We start from the raw sequence: 21,485 nt of genomic DNA, 5'->3' as shown, positions 1-21,485 counted from the left end.
GACAGCGAGGTCAGGGAGACAAAATAACCAAGCGAGAGGTGGTTATGGGGTGAGAAGATACTCAAGGGCCTTCTGCACTCAAGCAAAGAGAGACCACCGTGAGTGTTCAGTAGGAGAAACTGGAAGTCAGGATGGAGAACAGTCACGTTTAAAGCTATGAAAGACATGACCAACTAAATACAGGCATTTGTGAGAGACCCTGGAAACTGAGACTGAGGTGCTTTCAAGGTGCATGTGCAGGAAAGGCCGGCAGAGGCTGGACTTCTCTCTTTGTGCTGCAGAATCACCAGCTCTTCTCTACAGTCAACCCTAATGAGGTGTTACGAGCAACACTGTTTTGAAGTGTTGCCCACAAAGCAGTAGTCTGCTGTGATGAAAAGTCACTAGGCCCTGGGTCTGACCTCTCGGCCCTGTGATGAGAAAATCACTTGGCCACCCCAGCTTCAGCTTCCTTCTCTGTGGGAGGAGATCCTGCAGAAGTGACTTGAGCTTCCTTCTAGAGCATGCACTCACAGTATGCCCTGTGAAGCACCCAGGAAAGCAGCTGGGGAGACTGAGTGAAGCAAGGGGGGGAATCTGAGACCTGAGATGTGAAGGTCGTTTGTGAAGGTCGTCTTGCCGCAGTTTCTGAATTAGGGTCTTGTCGCTGAAATAATCCTGGCAACGGTATAGCTAATATTTTGAAAATTAGCTCTTAAAAATTTGAATCTGGAGGCTAGAGAAATGGTTGAGCAGTTCAGAGTGCTCATTGCTTTCAGAGGACATGAAATCTGTCTCCAGCACCCACATATGCCCATTCACAGCTGCTTGTAACTCTAGCTCTGGGAGACAGCACCCTCTTCTGGCTTACACAGGTACCTGCTTACATGTGGCATACACTCGCAGACACATAAACAAAAACAAACATTTAAAAACTTTAATTTCACGGTAAGGCATCTCTACTTTAAAAGGGAATACATAGTAAATGTGAGACCTCTTTGCTTGAACCATATCAGCAAACAACATTTGGGCTGGGAAGACAGCTCAGTGGGTGGAGCATTTGCCACACAAGCTCTGGGACCTGAGCTCAGAAGCCAGACACATAGCATGAGTGACTGTAACCCCAGTGTTCCCCCAGGAAGATGGAAAATGGATGCAGGAGAATCTTCAGACGCTCAGGAGCTAGCTAGTCTGGGATGCACAGCAGCAAAGAGAACTGGTCTCAAACAAGGTGGGAGGCGAGGACCAGCACCCAAGGTTGACCTCTGACCTCCACATGCATGCTGTGGGCAAACCACGCCCCCTCACACACATGGGATGGGGTGTCTTTTATAAAAAATAACATTTCTAAAGTTGAGTAAGTTACCCATTGTGTTTCATGTTCCTACAGTGGAATAATATTCCGTGTAAGAGCAACAGTTTATAGGCTAAGTGAATCTAGATGTTACTTTTGGTGTAACTGGTGGGGAAACTTTATGAATCTTTCTACAAATCTTTAGTTTGGAAGTAGCCAGAGTGTCTTCCCCCAAGCTCACTCCTTTCTAGTGGAAGCTCATTTTCTTCATAACCATCTGGTGTGCCCAGCTTTGACTTTAAAGGGACTAGCAGTCCACCATGCTACTCTGCTTTCCCCTTAATAGTTCAGAAGCTCCAACCTTGTGCCTCACCATGGGTGACGGAAACAGCCATGGAACTAGAAAAGTGCAGATCTTTCTGAACATAAACCGTCATGAAAACTGGCATTGAAAAGTCTGACACAGGACAGTTGTTACGATTGGCCTGTTCACTGGATAGAGAAAACCATGGTGACTGTTTAATGTAAACAAAAAGCCGCCTTCACTTCTCAGCCCCCAAGACAAAGGAAACAAAGGAGTGTCTGCTAGGAAAATGGCCCACCACAAAGGAACAGGAGCACCGTAGCAGATCCCACACACAGTGACACCTCAACAGATCCCACACACAGTGACACCTCAACAGATCACACACACACACACACACACACACACACAGACACTGCGGCAGATCCCACACAGTGACACACATACACACACACACACACACACATACACACACGGTGACACCGCGGCAGGTCCCACACACGACTGAAAGCGTAGTGCTGATGGCCACACAGGCCTTGATGGAACAGAGGGCATTGCAGTTGGTGGTCACATGGCAGTAACAGAATTATGGAGGACATCTGTGCTCATGAGGAGCACAGGCAGTGAGAAACAAGAAATAGAGAACCCCATGCAGAGCAGCAAACCAAAGTCTCAAGGCATCTAGACCTGGACAGGCCACTTTCCCAGAGGCAATCTCTGTGTTTGAGTCTGAGACTCTAGGGGCCAAACCGTCAGTCACCCCCAGACCCTGTAACCCTTCTCTGTGTTTCTGGGGTCCACCCCATTTCTCTTTCACTATTGTGGAAGGGTACCCCCTGTTCTTCTGACATCAGGTCCTTGCTCTTTACAGACGTCTGGCAGACCACTGTGTTTTTATGTGCATACCATCTCAGTGCCCACTAAATCTCTCTCTGCCTTCAAATTGAGATAGAGGGTCCTCGACAGCAAAGATGCCCTGCTGTGCACCTAACTCAGCACCTAATTCAGTGTAATCCATCCATCACACATGTTAGCTGGGTCGTCATTGTCTTAGGTGAGCAAGAACAACTGTTGAGGATGTCAGCTGTATATGGCGGTGCACGCCTCTAATCCTAGCGCTCAAGAGACAGAGTCTGTGTGTGTTTGAGACCAGACTGGTCTACATAGTGAGTTCCAGGCAGGTAGGGCTATATGGTGAGATCCTATCTCAGAATAAATAAATAAAAGTACTCTTTGAAGGGTGTGCATCTTCAGGTTACCTAAATCTTGAAGATCAATTGGATCTTTCACCCACTTGCTAACACTGGGAACTTCAGAGATGTTGCATGGTGAGGTTGGGTGTGTGCTGTGCTGCGGTTGCCGAGGCTTGCTCTTATCTTCATGCCCATTGGAGTAAATACCATGCTTCCTCCTTGGGTGCCTTCCATTTCCCTGTAAGGCATTTAAAAATATCATGAGAATCAATAGTCTCTCTGTGGCTGGTGGTGGAACCTGATCCATCTTTCCCCTCTGGTTTCCCTTCCTGTAAATACAGACAAAGAGGAAGTGCAGAGGAAGCGTCAGAAGCTCATGCCCAACTTCTCGGACAGTTTCGGCGGTGGTGGCAGTGGAGCCGGAGCGGGCGGTGGTGGCATGTTTGGCAGTGGTGGTGGTGGAGGGAGTACCGGAAGTCCTGGCCCAGGTACGAGAAAAGGCTCTTCTGTCTAAAGTCCTTTCATGTTGGTGAGCGACAGTTTTCTTTCCCAGGTTCCAAGCATGTCTGCTACCTGAGTGGTATTAATGTTGCTAATTATGAGATTTCAAATTAATGGAAATTTTCCTACAAATGTAAAATTTTGTCAAAGAAATCGGTGTTCATCTTACAGTTCAGTATCTCCTCCCCCATCCAGTTTCACTTTTTGTGGTTTCAGTTATCCGCGGTCAACTTCAGTCTAAAAATATTACCATTGTCTTGACAAGAGAGACCACATGCCCAAAACTGTTACTACAGCCTATTGTTCTAGCTGCCCCGTTACTGTGAACTGTTGTTGGTCATCTCCTGTCTTTTACACTGCGAGCTATACCGTAGGTCTGTGTGCATCTGCAGTTCTGGGGTCTTGGACCATGTATCTCAGCACAATCCATGGATAACCCCCAAACCTGTAAGAAGGGTCAGTCAGCTGAAGCATTCATCTAGAAGATAGCTTTCTCAAATAAGTTTTGAGTATTTCCCCTTCCCCTTTTTTAGAGGGGCTGTTCTGCTGTTGCGAGAAACATTAAGATGTCTGTCATACCTGTTACCGGGAGGATGTGTATTATAAACTCCACACAATACTGCAGACTGTAGACACTACACGGTAAAAGCCCCCACTGGAGAGTTAGCAGAAAGGCACAGTGACAGTATGTGGATGGACTACTGCTAGCTTTGCCCTGCATATCTTTTCATAAATATTTATGAGCTCCAGCCATCTATTGGTACTAGATTTTTATTATCATTACACCGTGATTGTGAATGTAGAGTGGCGGCTGCTCTGTTCCTGATATTAGCTCGAGAATTTCCTCGTGCTGATGCAGTTCTTGTGGAAGCATAACCAAGTATCATGTTTAATGACTCATACTGGAGGAGTGGAAACCAACCCTATAGAATAACTGACCTGAGTGCTGCTTCCTGTTTTCTGGGTAGTGCTGTGCTGTGCTGTGCTGTGCCGAGCATGGCTTTCCTTTTATTCCAGATAACTTGTAATTGTTTTAAACTGTCCCGCCGAGCACTGGCTGCTCCTCTGAAGAGCCTTATCAGTCCATTCTTCCACCAAAAATAATGAAAACGAAAGTGGTGGCCTTTTTTTCCATCAGTATATTATTGTATTTGGGTTTTTCTCACCAGGGGTCATCTTATTTAGCTATTTTAATGGAGCCCTAAGTCTTGGTGTAAGTACTTTTTCCTTCATCTGGGAAAAAAGGCCCTTCTCAGCATTAACTCTCCAAGCTGCCAGTCTGGGTAGTCCTGTGTTGCCACAGTGGAATTTAACCGTCTTTCCCCTCAGTGTATCCTGTTGACTCTCGGGCGAAGCCCTGTAGACTGGCACTGCCTCACACCAAGGCGTGCTCCCCTGAACGTGTGCACAGTCTGCTAACAGTCTCCCTCATGTCCCCTTTGTCTCATTGCTGCCTCAGGGTATGGCTTCCCGCACTACGGATTTCCTACTTACAGTGGGATTACATTCCATCCTGGAGTCACTAAATCCAACGCTGGGATCTCCCATGGTAAGTCCCACTCGAATACCAAGGAAGAAAAAGGCACGGACAGCAGTGTCGTCTTCAAAAGCCTTAGAAAATAACTTCCCAGTAAATTCATATTTTTGAATAGTCTAGGCCAGCATAAGGAATATTCCTGACACATATTTACTCATTCCATTGCATGAATGACAGTGAGGCAGAGGCACAACGCAAAAATTATAGACTTGACCACCCAGACACAGAAGTATCACCTTTCCGCTCAGATGCTCTCCTTCTGAAATCAGTTTTCATTTTGTAGGCTTGGCTCTTTCCGCTCACATGCATCCTCTCAGTGCCATGCCTACAGTCTGCTCAGAGTTTGTATGAAGGCTAGTCATACGTATGCGTGAAATTATTCTATAAAGTCTCCTCGTATATGCTACCTGTTCATGCCAGGTGCATACATCAATGTAACCTTTTTTGGAGACCTTAACTGACATTATAGTTTACCGTGTAATCAGGAACAGTGCATCGAATACAGTAGAACTACCTTTTCCATTAACCACGACCTCGTGATCCCTGTGCAAGGAGAGCACTAGTCTTGACAGTCTGGACAGAAGATGGAGTTCAGAAACTTTTATTTACTCTCTGAAGACACCGCGCTGATGGTGGTAGAATCGGGTTTCGTACCAGGTCTGCCCAAGGGTCTTAGGTACCCTTGATGTACGGGTCACATAACGTGGTTCCAACAACAGCGTGATGAGACGTGGAGCCGTGGAGCCACACTTGGCCAGACTGTGTGTGGAGATGAGCTCTGCACACTTCTATTTGTTACTCACACAAGGAAAGAAAAATAACTTTCAAGGACTTTGCATTTTTTCAGCTAACTTCCAGCATGCAGAACTTTATCTCCTTTCTCTCCTTCACAGATAAACAAGATGAGATTCACTCACTGTTTGTGTTTGGTTTTGTTTGAGAATGTCACTGTGTCACCTTGACTTTGTGTTTCTCCTGCTTCTGCCTTCCAGGAGCAAGTGGGAAGGGTATGGGTGTGATCAGACACAGCTGATGTCAATGAGATGGGAGGTTTGGGGAGATGAGTTTTTAAATGCTTCTGAATAAAATATTTTTTAATTAAAATATTTCCAAAGCATGCCAGGTGTTGTGGTGCACGCCTTTAATCCCAGCACTTGGGAGGCAGAGGCAGGCAGATGTCTGTGAGTGTGAGGCCAGCCTGGTCTGCAGAGTGAGTTCTGCACCAGACCAACACAGCCAGACACTGTCTCTAAAAGTAAATAAAGAAATAAATATAAACTAAATCCAGAACTTACTATTTGTTATGAAGATTCATACTTTTCCATTTTCAACTAACCTGCCTTCTTTCTTTTTTCTGTCTGCCCTATGTTGAAGCTGTGTGTTATAGTTTCATTAATAGATTTTACTGAGAAAAAGATGATGTTTTTGCATTTATCCTAGGAACTATAAACACAGAATTGAAAAATAACCCTAAAGACTGTGACGAGAGTGGTGACCGAGAGATTCTGAATCTCTCTGAAAAGGAACCAGCCGCACAGGATGAGGAGTCTGGCGTGTCCAGCGTGAAGACCGATGCAGTCACACTGGCGTCCACCGTGGAAGACAAGGAATGGGGTGCCGGGTTTCAGGGTAGGTGAGCATACCCACAGGGTTTCCATGGGCAGCTGGGGAGGGTGCAGTTCTAGAGACAAGAAGGTGTCTCCAGAGCATGGGTTTCCTTCCTGTTAATCTCAAAATGATGGGTCAGCATCTTGTTTGAGTGCCCAGCAAGGTGCCGTGTGCCTTCCAAGAAGCATCTTCATGCAGAGACTTGGGTGTGTTCACCCAGCCATGTGCAGTTCTGAGTATTAAAGGGGCAATGCACTTTGTCCCTGGCCCAGGTAACACAGAAGTTTCCACTCACCCCTCCCAGCGGCCAGCTCATCTGCCATGTTGAAGAAGTTTGCCTGAATATGCAGCTTTTATTTTTGTTCTCTGAAGCAGCAAAATTTAAAGGAAATGTTCCTTTTGAACAGGCTCATTAGCATATGTGCCTTAATTCTGGGTCGGACATCATTCAGAAGGAGAGAGTAACTATTTAGACATGGGAGCCACATATGGTTACTATCAAGGATTTTCTTTTTTCCATTTTTCAATTGCCTCTTTGAGATGCTCCATGTATCCATGTATTTTGTATGTCTGTCAGAACCGGTGAGATGTACCCTTTTGTGTTGAGGTCACAGATTGTTTTCCCTTGACCTTAAGAGAATAAATTTTCCAAAGATTCTGGTGACTCTCGGAGATGATGTTTGGACCAGAGGGCATGTTTCCTTATGTGACTCAGACTGGATTCCAGAAGTGGATTAGCTTATTAAACAATTGATTATTTAAAATCACGGCAAAATCCAATTACCCCGAGATTGATTACTCTCCTTAAGTCAGAGACACTGACTGTTCTCCTTAAAACAGCAGATATTTCTCATTTGTTCCTCACGGCCCACAGACACTCTGAAATCAATCTCTTGGCTGTATTATCTGTCAGTGAGACAATGCCCAATTGTGCTTTTTCTAGTCTCCCCAATCCAGAAGCACCAAAAGGAGCATTTTCAACTAAAATGGTGTGCCCTGCCATGCGTGTAGGGGAGGCGAGCGAGCGAGACTCAGCTGTGGTTGTGGACATTGCCTTGCAGATAACCTCTTTCTTGAGAAGGCTCTGCAGCTGGCCAAGCGGCATGCCAATGCCCTTTTCGACTACGCGGTGACGGGAGACGTGAAGATGTTGCTGGCTGTGCAACGCCATCTCACCATGGTGCAGGATGAGAACGGAGACAGGTGGGTTCAGCGCGACTGCTGCATAGCAAGCGCTGTCTGGGTATGAGGAAGAGGAACAGGCCCGATGCACACTGGCCAGACAGGGAAGGCTCTGGGGGGAATACTCCAAGAGCCCTCTACAAGACGGTTCAGATGTGTGGATGGCGTGTTGAGTTCTAAACCCTTGCTTTCCTTATTAAAATAATTGAGAGCGTTATTGATAGTCCTGCCAAGTCCTTAAAGCATTGTCTGATGGACCCAAGGAAGCCCCAAGTAATGGCAACAGTATAAGTCCAGTGTTTAAGAGGAAATGCCACTCCTTCATAGTTCCTCACTTCTCGCCGGCCTCTGTCCATGTTCACTAGTAAGAGAGTGGACCAGGCCCTGCCTGCCTCAGCTCACACCACGCCTGCTGTCTGTTCCCGAGTTCTGTTTGCAGAGCCTCCTGGCTCCCTGTAAAGCAGTTCTCTTAGTCCTTTCATTGACACTTTTGAAATGACTTGAAGGTCTATAAAAATAGCCAGAGACAGCAGTCTTGAGGCTCAAGTGCCTTATCTAAATGATCCTAAAATAGCATCAACACTGAAAGTCCTTTTCTGTGGAAACGTTCCGGAGTGCTGTGGGTTAAGTCTCAGTTTAAAAACAAAAGGCGTTAGGAGAGTGCCAACCTCAGGGGTTTCATACAGAGACCTTTGTCCCGGTAGCTTGTGGCGTAACCAAGGATGTGGTATAACCACTGCCCTTGTTCTACAGGACAAGAAGAACCCAGACTACCTTCTCTGTGTACAGCCCTGGCTAGCAGAGGTGTCTTTAGGGGAAAAGCATCCAGTTAACATTCGATAGCTAATAACCACAGAGCAGAGCTGCTAAGCAAGGCAGGGCACGGGTGCTCCAAGTGATATCTGTAAGGACCCCCTGAATCAGTGAGTTTGATGAGCATCTGCCTGTGAAGAAGGGGGATGCTGTTGTTGTAAAGGAAGGATCATGGGAAGGGTGCCAGGCACATGCAATCCAGCAGGCTTGTGGAGAAGAAAGCAAGGTTGTGGACCCTGAACATTCATGGAGCAGCTGAGACAGTGGCCTCCCTTGTCCATGCAGGGTACAGACACAGAGCTCCCCTCAAGACTTACACAAGCAGGTTCCCTAAGAGACTGGGGTGGGGTGGGGCAAGACCTGGGAGACATAGAGAAGCCCACTTAGGAGAATAGACAGGGGATACTCTGGCCTCTCATCGCCACTCAGCTTGTCCTGTTTGCCTGGTAGCTGAGCCCCGTGGCTATCAGTCATCACAGAAAATGCAATAAAGAGAATATATAGAACCCTCTTGTATTGGGGGAATTCCCAGGAGGGTATGAGGAGCCGGAGGGGAGGGGTGCACTTTGCTGAAATGCCGAGCTGCACATGGAAATGTTTAGGCATCTTCTGAAGCATGCCCTTTACTGTGTGAATGTCATGTCTACGTCATCTTAAAAGCTTTCTGCCAGCATTCCATCCATAGCAACAGGGAAGCCCTGGGGTGCAGGCTGGATTATTTCTCATCAAAGTGTGCATGAATCCCTTGGGGTTAATACTGGCATAGAGGAGTCTAAAAAGCACGTTGTAGTCTTCACCAAGAGGTATTTCTAAATGAATGATTTCGGGGCAAAATCACAAGACCTTGTTTAAAAATAAAAATCACTCCACATTGTTTTGGAGGAAGAGATCTGGGCATCTGAACTCTCTGAGCTGCTCCTAAGCCTGGGCGTTGACTTTTGCTCAGTGTCTGTACGTGAGGGGGCATAGGGGAGAATTGCCTGGGCGTTGACTTTTGCCCAGTGTCTGTACGTGAGGGGGCATAGGGGAGAATTGCCTGGGCGTTGACTTTTGCCCAGTGTCTGTACGTGAGGGGGCATAGGGGAGAATTGCCTGGGCGTTGACTTTTGCCCAGTGTCTGTACGTGAGGGGGCATAGGGGAGAATTGCCTGGGCGTTGACTTTTGCCCAGTGTCTGTACGTGAGGGGGCATAGGGGAGAATTGCCTGGGCGTTGACTTCTGCCCAGTGTCTGTACATGAGGGGGCATAGGGGAGAATTGCCTGGTTTAGGGGCACAGACAGAGCTGGCCTGGAGCTAGGGCCATTTGATCTCCAGCCAGAGGGGGTGCCTTTGAACTCCGTGTGTTTCGTCAGACATCCCCAGAGTCAGGTGGGCACCATCAGTGAGTGTCGGAGCCTGGGAGAAGCAGTGAGAGAGGAAGCCTAGATCAGCACATTTTGCAGATTTAAAACACAGTAGGGCCAAAGGAAGCCCTTCATAATAACTGATTCAGTCTTCGGTTCTAATCATTCCTTGAAATTGTTGTCATTTGCTAACCCCTAATTATCTCCGCTGCTGTGTTTCATTCCAGTGTCTTGCACTTAGCCATCATCCACCGTCATGCTCAGCTCGTGAGGGATCTGCTGGAAGTCACATCCAGTTCGATCTCCGATGACATCATCAACATGAGAAATGATCTGTATCAGGTTGGCAGAAATTAAAAGTGTCTTTAGTTGGGAATGTAATTTATGCATGAGAAGCTTTGGATCACGGGTTTGAGAGCCACAGCCCCACGCTAAAATTTAGCACCCCTCTCGAAAAGGCAAACTCTAAGTTCTAAAACTCAGAGCTGATACCGTTTGGAGGGAGAACCTAGCAAAAAAGTCATAACTATGAAGAAAATCAAGTTGAAAAACCAGTACTTTATAAGAATTCAGAGCCTGCTAAGAGGTGCTTGAACAATTGTATCAAGTAAAGGTTTTGAAACCAGAGCACAAAGCAACGAAGAAAGATGGCCCTCAGTAAGGAGCTCTATGAGAACCAGCCTTCTGTCCAGCTTGGGTTTGAAGAGACGTTAGGAGAGCTGCTGGAGACAGCATTAGCAGCCGAGGCCAGGTATAGATAGAGTTATGGTTAAGCAAAATTTAGAAACTCCACAGAGAGAATCAAATGTAGGTATGGGATGCTGGGAGCCCAGGCGAGAGCCAAGCATCCTCCCACCCCCGCCTCCTTACCCCTCTTTGTCTCCAGCCCATGTCCTTTTCTACCCCTCAGGTCCCCATCTCTGGATCTGCTGCTCTTGCCCTCTCGCTAGCTTTTATGTTTCTCTTTGCACTCACTTGACCAGAATGTCTTTCTGAACGCCCATGGCCGGGCAATCACCCCCAGAGCTGAGAGCCTACCCTGCTTACCCTGCTTACCCTGCTGCCAAACTACAACCTCAGCACTCTGTTTTTAAGAGAAATTGTTTTCATTTCTTCATATCCCCCTTCTCTCTCTCTCTCTCTCTCTCTCTCTCTCTCTCTCTCTCTCTCTCTCTCTCTCTCTCTCTCTCTCTCTCTCTCTCTGTGTGTGTGTGTGTGTCTCTGTCCCTCTCTCCTTCCTCTTTCTGTTTTTCTCTGTCTGTCTCTTCCTGTCTCCCTCCCTCTCCCCCGCCCCTGCCTCTGCCCCAGCTTGTAGTCCAGGCTAGCACTGAACTATCAGTGTCCTCCCTCAGCCTCCTGACTGCTAGGATGAACAGGCATGGACCACAGTTCCTGGCATCTGATTTCATTTTAAAAACAAAAAAGAAAACATAACTGTAAAAGAACTGGGAAGCTGTCTCGGCGCACGCGGGTGTGCGGACCAGCGCTCAGCTCCCCTGGATCTCAGAGCCAGGTTCAGTAGCACTCCCCTGTGATGGCAGGAAGGAAGAATCTATGCAACAAGGAACGAGAGACCTCAAAGCAAGGTGGAAGGCAAGGACCAATCCCCACGGTTATTCTCTGACCTCCACATGCACACTGTGACACACGTGCCTGCACCCACATGCAAAAAGAAAAAAAATTAACTGTGCACGCACGCACACACATACACGCCAGAAAGTCTAAAAATGTATTTTCTTCTAAAAGGAAATCATTAACTTACTTATTTTTAATTCATTATTTTAAAAATTACTTTGCGGATTCTAAATTGGAGGCTGGGAGTGGATCTGTGATAGAGTTTTTAAGTAAACACCGGCCTGTAGCTCTCAGGAGTCTTTCTCTGAGCAGTGTTTCCTCTTAGAGGAGCAGAACCACTTTACACAAAGCACTCCACACTTCTGTGACTGTGACCATTATCGGGGAGAGTGTGGGGCTTTCACTGCACCGTGAAATAACTGGGATAAAGCATTATTTCAGATGTGCAGGTCAAGAACTGTGTTCCTTCATCTTCCACAGCATCTGGGGGTAAAGTCATTTGGCCCCGAAAGTTTAATTTTCCAAACTTTTGACCGGTTGCATTGTTCTGCGTCACAAGGATAAGAATAAACGTAGGAAGAGGATGTGGTGGCTCCCCAGCCCTCCTTTCAAGGGCCGCTCCTTCTGCTCCCTGGAGGCTGGGTTCCAGGAAGCCCTTGTTTCGCTGTTGGCAGATAGGATCTGCAGAAGCAGGCACAGTGGGGTTAGAAGCTGGATTCTGCTGTGTGGGAACCAGCTCTGTGTGTATGGAGCCTCTCCAGTGTGGTGAAGGCAGAGCCTCTCTGATTTGGAGCCCCACACCCCATATTTCCCACTTTGGCACTGCTTTAGTGAACAAAACCTCCGTATTCCCTGCCGTGCTCCTGGCTTCTTAGCCTTGAGCGCATACTGACTAACAGGTAACTTTTTCTGGTAACTGTTGCGTGTTGTTGTTGACTTTGGGGACTTGTTTTGTTTTTGAGAGAGGGTATTCCTGTGTTCTGGGCTAGCCTGGAACTTGATAGGTAGCCTAGGTTGGTATGTAACTGAAAGTCCTACTGAGTCTTCTCCTTGGGTTCTGGGGTTACAAATGTGTGCCCCATACCCAGCTTGTTAACTGTTTTCTTTGGTTATTTTGGGTTGTTTGTTTGTTTATTCATTTGTTTAGACAAGATACAGAACCCAAACTGGACTGGAACGCACTGTATAGTCCAGAATGGCCCCAGACTCATGGTAATCCTTCTGCCTCCACCTCCCCAGAGCTGAAATTATAGACATGCACTACCATACCCCACTTAATAACGATTTTCAACAGAAAACTGTACAGTTATCCAAGTAATTTGGATTATTGGTAAATTATCTTAAACATTCTTTCCAAATCTTCCACCAATCACAGTGCATTTCTGTCCCGATCAGACCCCGTCCCCACCACTCTCTGGAGACACACTCATGCCAGTGTGGCATAGCAAGGAGTCTTCTGAAATTGTTGTTTAAACTATCTTCTCTTCTTGCATTCTCCCAGTTTTTGGCATGGGTTGGTTTATTTACGTAAGTTCCCATAAACTGATATGGGGCATTTTGCATACACTTATTTTTGTCGTATGTTCTTAATTATTGTAAATTCAATATATGCACACTTTTTAAAATACTATAAAATGATATATTTTAAGAACTCAGAATTACCTTGCCTAGAATCTGGCAGGTCCCTATTCCCAAATGTAACTATTACTTGTCCTTGCCTGGGTGCTGGCTTGAATGAAAGAATACATGTATATTCACATATAATCCACAGTATTTTATGCATATATTTCATACCTTGCATTAGCCTTTCTATTTTCAATATAAAATAATTTACAGATTATTTATAGTTATTGAAAGATTAAACAAAGGACCTATATATTTTCCAAGAGTAAGCTGGAAGTTCTTTTACCTAGTTTCCCCTGGCAACTATGTTTTGCTTAACACAATATTACAGTTAGGGTATTGCAACAGGTACAGTGCACATATCTGAATCAGATTTTACTCACTTTACGTGCATGTACATATGGATGACTCGGTAGGTTTTTTCCCAAGCCAAGCATGGTGGTTCCTAGTATTCAGGAGGCTGAGGCAGGAAGAGTCCTTGCGCATAGATATACAGATGCAGCCTGGGTGACAAAGAAGACTGTCTCTAAAACAAGTGAATGAATACATATATATAGTTGTGAGCACATTTGTAAGTGTGTAAGCAGCCTTGTTTTGGCCTTACAGCATTTACCCGTGCTACAGTTCCATGTCCAGCTGGTTTGTTGCCACTGATCCCAAGAGAATGCTCTAGTGCCCCCTGGCCAGCCGCTCACTGTTCACCTGGGTACACAGCACTGCAGTGTCTGCACCGTGCCCACTATCCCTTTGTGTCAGAAGTTGGACTGTTAGGGTGGCATGAGCACGGAGCTCCACAGACAGATCCTAAGGATTACGAGAGCCCCACGCTTTACAGCTGTTTAAGATATAATCCTAGGGGTTAAGATCCAGATGCCTAAAATATCACCATGGCAACCTGGGTGTTGATAGCCCACCTGCCACTGCTTCTGCAGCCAGGAGCTTTCCCTGGACTGGGAGGTTGGGCAAGTTCTCACTGCACAGCTGACGTCATTATGAAGGAGGGCTTGTGCCAAGGAAGTGCTGCGCTCTATCTGTGACCTCAGTTCTTATCGACACTATCATGAGTGTTCGTCTTGCTCATTTCTGAAAACTGGTTTCCAAGCATCCCCCTTGCATTCATGGAAGCACAGCTTTGTGGTCAGAACGACCTTTCATGACCTATCATGAACAGTAACTGGGATTGTTTTTACCTGAGCTTTCTTTGGAGACTGTTGTATTGTCCTAACTATGCCAATTAGAATCCAGTAGCACCTTTGATGACATTGGGTCTAGCTTGTAACAGTAGACCTCTTGAAGCCAGCCTGCAGCAGTGTGTTCTAATTTAACAAATGTATTTCCATGCCACTGTAGAAGAATGGTACCTTTGTTGATTGTTTTTTGTTTTGTTTTGTTTTGTTTTTGATAGTCTATTTACATTTCTTTATTAAAACCACAACTTTGGTTGGATTCGCTAATGTACAGAATTAGCAACTGTAGATAGAGTCCTATCATAAACTCAAAAAAAAAAAACCCTAAATTTATTTAGGTGAGTTAAAATGTCAACAGTTGGACTGTGACAAGAGCATTAGCAAGCATTTAAAATTTATCCTATAATCCTGACTGTTGCATGCTGGTTTGTACCTTGGGCCTTTGAGCATACACACCATGTGAGACAGGAATCTCCTGACAGAGTTGAGGGTTAATCTGGGAGTGACAAATGGCCCTGGGTACGACTCCATACTGCAGTGAGGGCTCTGAAGCCAGGCGCTACAGATGTTCCCAGCTAACTAGTGACTCTCCTGCCCCTCTTCTACCTAGACACCTCTGCACTTGGCCGTAATCACCAAGCAGGAAGATGTGGTGGAGGACTTGCTGAGGGTTGGGGCTGACCTGAGCCTTCTGGACCGCTGGGGCAACTCTGTTCTGCACCTGGCTGCCAGAGAAGGGCACGATAAGATCCTGAGTATCCTGCTGAAGAACAAAAAAGCAGCACTCCTTCTTGACCACCCCAACAAGGACGGTAAGGGGCAGTCGCATTGCCGCAGAACCTTCTCTCAGCTTCTCCAGAACTGCTTGGCACTTGATAAATGTGTGTGCCTTGACTTTGACCCACAGATGGTCTCTCGGCCAGCTGGAGTTTATGTTGTCTTGTGGTTATTTCTGCTGTTTACCACAACAAACTCCTTTAAAGGTGATTTGGGAGCGTCACTTCGTGTTTTTTGAAAAAGCAGGCCTGAGCAAACAGTGATCTTATACTACATAAAGCATCAGTTATATGGAGAATGTTTATTTAGTAACTTGGTGTCTTCCGTGAGCATAACAGGAGCTTGTGGCTTCTAAAGGGAGAACAGTGGCCCTTCAGAGCCTTTGAAGCGTGTCCCGAGCAGAAACCAGAAGTGCTGCAAGCTAGTGGCCTCCTTCCTTCCCACAGTCCAGTTTTGCCAGCCCCGCCCACTTCTGTGTCTTTGCTTGGTCTTAGGTCTAAATGCCATTCACATAGCTGTGAAGAGCAATAGCCGGCCATGTCTACTGCTGCTTGTGGCTGCAGGGGCAGAAGTCAATGCTCAGGAACAAAAGTCTGGGCGCACGGCCCTACACCTGGCCGTGGAGTACGACAACATCTCGCTGGCTGGCTGCCTGCTTCTGGAGGTAAAGGACATGCTTGTGATCTTGAATTAAATCCCCAAGGGAATTCTAGGGAAGTCTTTTCAAAGAATGACGCAGTGCCAGCTGTGCGGTCAGCACTCATCCCTGCGTAGCGTCTGTGCATGAGTTCAGGACACACTTCCTGTATCCCCAGCTCCAGCCCCACTCTCTGACCGGGGGCTTCCTCAATGACAGGGCCAGCCTAATACAGCAACTGGACAAATGTTAGAACCTGAGAGGCCATGCAGAGAGGGGGGTAGAGACTAGTGGGGAAGAGCCTCTGCTAACTCTTTGTGGGCACATTTAGGGCGATGCCCATGTGGACAGCACCACCTACGATGGGACTACACCTCTACACATAGCAGCCGGAAGAGGGTCCACCAGACTGGCAGCTCTTCTCAAAGCAGCAGGTAAGACAGCCTGCCGGTCACTGATGGACTTGGGCATCAGCCATGCAAACTCTGCCTAAGAGTCCAAAGCTGCGGTTCTGCTCCTGGGAAGTGGGTAAGGGAAAGCAACATGGCTGGTCACGCTTCAGTTAACACAGAGGCTCTGTTCGGCCTGGTGATCCTGGGTTTACCTTGATGGTCATTTCAGGCATCGTGCTGGCATCCCACATCCACTCTCCTTTACTGCATTTAATCCGCAGGAACTATTGGAGATCAGCACTGTTGTTATCAGCCCTGTTTCATCACCAAGCAGACAGACTATAAAGACAGGCAGGCCCCACTCCAGTGTCCTGGGCAGCTGTGTGTCACCCCCACAGCCGGCACCTGAAGACTCTTATCCTCTGCACCATGCGTCTCCCTGCTTTTTTTGGGATTCTCAGGCAGTGTTCTAGCTAGTTCTCCAGTCCGCAAAGCATAATATCCCAGCTCATCTCATGTCTCCAGTGCCCTGTGTGTGTGGGTTAACTCGTGGCTGATGAGACTGGCATTTAATTTACTTCAGAATTTGTTTCGGAAAAAAACTATGGAAGGCACATTCTCCATTGATTCAAGCAGGCTGGATTCTGTGTGCACTGCATGGAAAGGGTAGGAGAGCAGAAGAAGCAACAGCCTTTCCTCCTTAGTCGAAGTGAACTGTGTGCTGCTGAGAGGCCCCAGCTGCGATGCAGGAATCATTTTGGAAGCTACTGATTATATTGAAAAGCAGTGTTGGCTCTGAGCAGACACAATGGTGCACACCTGTAATCCCAGCACCCAGGAGACTGAGGCAAGGGCACGGCCTCAAGGTTAGGCCAGTTTGGTCTGCATAGTTCTGGACCAACCAAAGATAAATACCATCTCAGAAATAAAAACATAATTTAGAAATGTGGAAGTTATTCGTTTGAATTTGCCCTGAAAATGTAGCAAACAATAGCTTGTGTGATACAAAGAAAATCAGACAAAAAGTCTAGCATCCTCAGCATTGGGAAGGTCACATGACTCTTCAGGACATACAGAGCCCTCAGGGCTGCAAACCGTTTCTCCGTCATGCTCCTCGCCATGTTGTGCTGACATCATAATAGAGCGTGCCAGGCTGCAGAGGGCAGCAAGATAGCACAGTGCTGGCCCAATTCAGATGTTCTGCCAGCAGAACTGAGGCAAAGTCTTCATCCCAAAAAGCTGCCCTGAGCCTGGCACTGTTCGTTAAATATCGAGCTGAACACTGGCAGAATAGCCAGGAAGACTCCAAGAGGTAGCTCGCACTAACATTTGAATTACTTTTTGTGTTTCCTTGCTGGAAGCTGAAGAACAGGCTGGATTCCCAAGATTTGTTAGCACATTTTTTTCTGTAACAATACATCCTGCCTAGCACAGGGTTCTTTTGGTGTTTATTTTCCTGTTGCTTAAGAATTAGGGGCCTAAAAGTATTGCACCCATAGATAAAACTGGCCATGCTGCAGTAGACCACAGGCTGTTTTGAGCAAGCAAGAGAAGAGAGTGTAATGTTTGCATTGGTAGATGTAAATACAGAGATTCAGGGCTCAGCCCTGAATGTGCATCCTGGTCCCTATAAATTGCAGCTAGACGTCTTAGATTAAAATGCCTCGTTCAATTAGAAACATCCTGCAGGTCGGAGTCTTTTGTAATAGTGTCTTTGACTGTAGAGGGCATCCTTTAATAGTTTTTCAGTAAAGGTAAATTAAAATTTTAAAAGTTGTTTTAGATTTTCCTAGTAATAAACATTGGCCTGTAATTGCTTCTAGGAGCTAAAGGAAATTGCCCTTAGACATGTGACCCCTGTGTGCTGTTGGAAGTTGCTGAGCTTTGCAGCTTACCTAATACTGTCCTGCCTGACTCCGCAGGAGCAGACCCCCTGGTGGAGAACTTTGAGCCTCTCTACGACCTGGACGACTCCTGGGAGAAGGGTGGAGAAGACGAGGGAGTGGTGCCAGGCACCACACCCCTGAACATGGCTGCCAACCAGGAGGTGAGCCCTGCCCAGTCCATCTCATGGCGCTTGAGGGGAGCCAGTGGCTCGGGAATGGTAAAAAACAGATGGTCTTCTTGGCACTCTCCTCCCTGAAGAGCATGCCTTTGTATGAAGTCTGCTGAGCAAGAGGCGTATTTATCTTGAGATGCCTATCCATGAAAGATCTAGGTCAGCTGAGCCCTGAGAGTGAAGCTGCTTGCTTCCTCAGATCAGAGCGGAGATGTGAGAGGTTCAAAGAGCCCAGAATCCACAGAAGAGTCACCCTTCTGTGCACGTGACCGGAACCTTGCCAGCTCTGTCAGAAGCTAGTTTGCTCAGAATTTAGGTGCAGGTTTCTGAACATAACAATAAACTAGGAATTCGCTTGTGGATTTCTATAAACATGCTAAAAGCCATTCTTAAAACTCAGCTGAGTTAGACTTCAAGGGGGAGGCAGTCACTAGGTAAGTGGGCCAAGGGAAAAGAGCCGGAGGGCGGAGAGGGCAGTGTAAGTCCCCGAGACAGTCAGGTTTGCAGGGGCGCAGCAGCTTCTCATCTACACCGACTCGGCACTTCCTGGGGGGCCCATTTGCTGGGCTGGGTGTCCCTCCAGGGTACACAGGAGACTGACCCACTGCAGAGACCCCTGACCTTCCTAACCTGTGTACCACCAGCAAGGGAACTAGAGAGAACACCAGGAAAACCTCTGTAGTTAAGGACTTTTAAAAGTCCATTTTCAAGCTGGGCGGTGGTGGCACGTGCCTTTAATTCCAGCACTTGGGAGGCAGAGGCAGGCAGATCTCTATGAGTTTGAAGCCAAGAGCTAGTTCCAGGACAGGCTTCAAAGTTACAGGGAAACCCTGTCTCCAAAAAAAAAAAAAAAAAAAGTTCGTTTCCATGAGTATCCTCTTACGTTTTTCTGTCCAACAGGTGTTTGACATACTAAATGGGAAGCCATATGAGCGTGTGTTCACGTCAGATGATATTCTACCACAAGGTGAGCTGTGCCAGAGCTGATTCTCTCAGAGTAACCCATGCTGTGGTTTATGGGAGGAGAGGAAAGCCAGGCTGTCCAGAGGCTCAGTTCTTAGTTCAGAAACAAAGAGCCCTGGGTTGTGAAAAGCGGGGAGCTTGGTCCTGACCTGACTGATAAAAGCATAGGCCACTGCTGCTTAGCTGGGACTCTGGACTTTCCAGAAACTTCACTGCTTCCATCAGAAGCTGGGGAAGCAAAATGGCAATGATGGCTCCTCTCAGACTGATTGTCCCTGGACGGTTAAAGCAGCCGTATTTCTTCCTCAGGAGACATGAAACAGCTGACTGAAGACACCAGACTACAGCTCTACAAGCTGCTGGAGCTCCCTGATCCAGACAAAAACTGGGCCACTCTGGCACAGAAGTTAGGTCTGGGGATACTTAACAATGCTTTCCGGCTGAGCCCTGCTCCTTCTAAAACCCTCATGGACAACTATGAGGTAAGGTGCCACCTTGCTGTTTGTAGTTGACTGTTAACACCACTGGCCAGGGCACAGTCCCCTCTGATATGTCATAGTTTTGTAGATGAAAACTAGCCATTGCCTAGGGACCCAGGCAGGATGGAACCTGTCTTCCTGAGAAGAGCCATTGCCTGCCTCTAGACATTCCTGCTTGCAGACTCTCAGAGTCTCCCCGCAAAAAGTGCTACTCACCACACCGGTGGGTTGCTCTAAGCCATGAACAGTTTGCACAACCCGTTTCCAAGAGGAACCCAGGGTCGTGGGTTCACTGTTCTATGAGGTGACTCCTTCTGGAATAGTTCGAAGCCAAAAAGTAGGAAGCATGGGGAGATGGTGGCGTGTGAGGCCGTCCTTGTTAGCTGCTGTCTTTTCTCATTCTGATGATCTCTGGGCACAGATGTCACTGCCAGCAGCCTCCCGGCCTCAGTGAGCTCCCAAGCTTCTCTCTCTCCCTCCCCTCTGCTTTCTTTCCCCGTCTCTCATCCTCTCCATCTCCCTCATCCTCTCCCTCTCCATCTCTCCTGTGATTTCCTGAGTGATGTTTGATCTAAGACAGGAAACACTGTTTCCTCAGGGACTCCTCCTGCCGCCCCCCCCAGCCCCCCCCCCCCCCCCCCCGCTCTCTGGAGCAGACACAGGGAAGAAGGGATAAGTGTTGATGTTTGCAGTCTGCACAGGGGCTGGAACACACTCTCCCTTTTCCTACCAGGTCTCTGGGGGCACCATCAAAGAGCTGATGGAGGCCCTGCGGCAGATGGGCTACACAGAGGCCATTGAAGTGATCCAGGCAGCCTTCTGCACCCCGGAAACCACAGCCTCCAGCCCCGTGACCACTGCTCAGGCCCCCGAACCGCCTCTCTCATCTTCCTCCACAAGGCAGCACCTAGGTAAAGAGGCTGAGAAATCTCCTTTTGCTCTGTGATAAGGCACTGCAGTTCCCTTTCCCAGTCTTTCCTACAGGACATGTCTTCCTAGGGCGCATACTCCCCACTCCCCACCGTGCTCCCATACACATGAAGGGGCAGTTCCTACAGACACTCACATTGGCACATGGGTCACTTACATTCTCAGTAAACATTGGTCATGGGGGTTAAAGAAACACTATCTCACATATTTGTTCAATTTAAAGAGAGGTTCTAAGAAAGATGAATAACCCTGGGTTCACAAGACAAGGAACAGCAACCAGACAATAGCAGACATAATGTATGACCCTTCCTTCCGTGCCACCCGCCTCAGGTCCTCCACCTCCTCCCTCAGGTCCTCCACCTCCCCCCACCAGCCATCCCCTCCCTTCAGCTCCCATCCACTTGTGTCCTGCCTTGTTTTCCCATATTAACAGTCCCACCTGTCGTTCCCCTAAAGCATACAATCGTAGGAATGGATCTCAGTGCAGACCATGAACGTTGTACTTCTTACAGTCTTGTTACTCTGCCTTATTCAAACCTTGCCATGCTTTCTCTAAACCCAACACCCTTTTCTTCTTGCTCAGCTTGTACCTTTGCCACAAAACTTCATTGAAAACAGAAACAATTAGCAGTCTCTTTGACCATGCCAGTATTGTGTGGGAGGTCTTCCCTCTGGGCTCAGTAGATTGTGTGCCCTCTGCCTGGGGCGGTCTTCCCCTTAGGGTCGTCCCTTCCACCTTCAGCAGGCCTGGCTGCCTGATTCTTGCCTCCTTGTTCTGTATTATCAGTTCCCTCCCCACCTGCTGAGGATAGCTACCTAGTTATAGGCCATCATTTCCTCGTCCTTAAAACATAAACTCAGAGGAAACAAAGCATGACTTCCTTTGGCATTCCTTAGCTGGGTCAGGCTTCTCAGAAGAACAGTTTTAAAGATGCTGCCCACCCTGTCACCTCAGCCCTTTGCATCTGCTCTGTCCCCAACACTCCTCGGCCTGCTCTGCTCACATAGCCTCACTGGCCACCAGGTTGGCCACCTCCCTGCTCATGTCGCTGATGCATCTGTCATAGCTGGTGGCCCCTGCTCTTCAGTGCCCACTCAGGGCCTCACA

General features: G+C 47.5%; 1 protein-coding gene across 2 annotated transcripts in view; it reads left to right on the top strand.

Moving 5' to 3' along the window:
• Positions 1-21,485, top strand: part of Nfkb1 (nuclear factor kappa B subunit 1) — a 44,223-nt gene that overhangs the window by 19,927 nt on the left and 2,811 nt on the right. Inside the window, exons 7-18 of one of the 2 annotated variants that reach the window (XM_038311565.1) lie at positions 3,112-3,258; positions 4,731-4,820; positions 6,249-6,437; positions 7,478-7,619; positions 9,983-10,097; positions 14,751-14,952; positions 15,412-15,581; positions 15,886-15,988; positions 17,869-17,993; positions 18,906-18,972; positions 19,278-19,450; positions 20,181-20,357. In XM_038311565.1, coding sequence (XP_038167493.1) covers positions 3,112-3,258; positions 4,731-4,820; positions 6,249-6,437; positions 7,478-7,619; positions 9,983-10,097; positions 14,751-14,952; positions 15,412-15,581; positions 15,886-15,988; positions 17,869-17,993; positions 18,906-18,972; positions 19,278-19,450; positions 20,181-20,357 — 1,700 coding nt within the window. The remainder of the gene's footprint in view (positions 1-3,111; positions 3,259-4,730; positions 4,821-6,248; positions 6,438-7,477; positions 7,620-9,982; positions 10,098-14,750; positions 14,953-15,411; positions 15,582-15,885; positions 15,989-17,868; positions 17,994-18,905; positions 18,973-19,277; positions 19,451-20,180; positions 20,358-21,485) is intronic. The other variant, XM_038311566.1, reaches the window with a different exon arrangement.

This window comes from Arvicola amphibius, chromosome 14, assembly GCF_903992535.2.
Source record: "Arvicola amphibius chromosome 14, mArvAmp1.2, whole genome shotgun sequence".
NCBI lineage: Eukaryota > Metazoa > Chordata > Mammalia > Rodentia > Cricetidae > Arvicola > Arvicola amphibius.
This window is presented reverse-complemented; position numbering and strand designations above follow the sequence as displayed.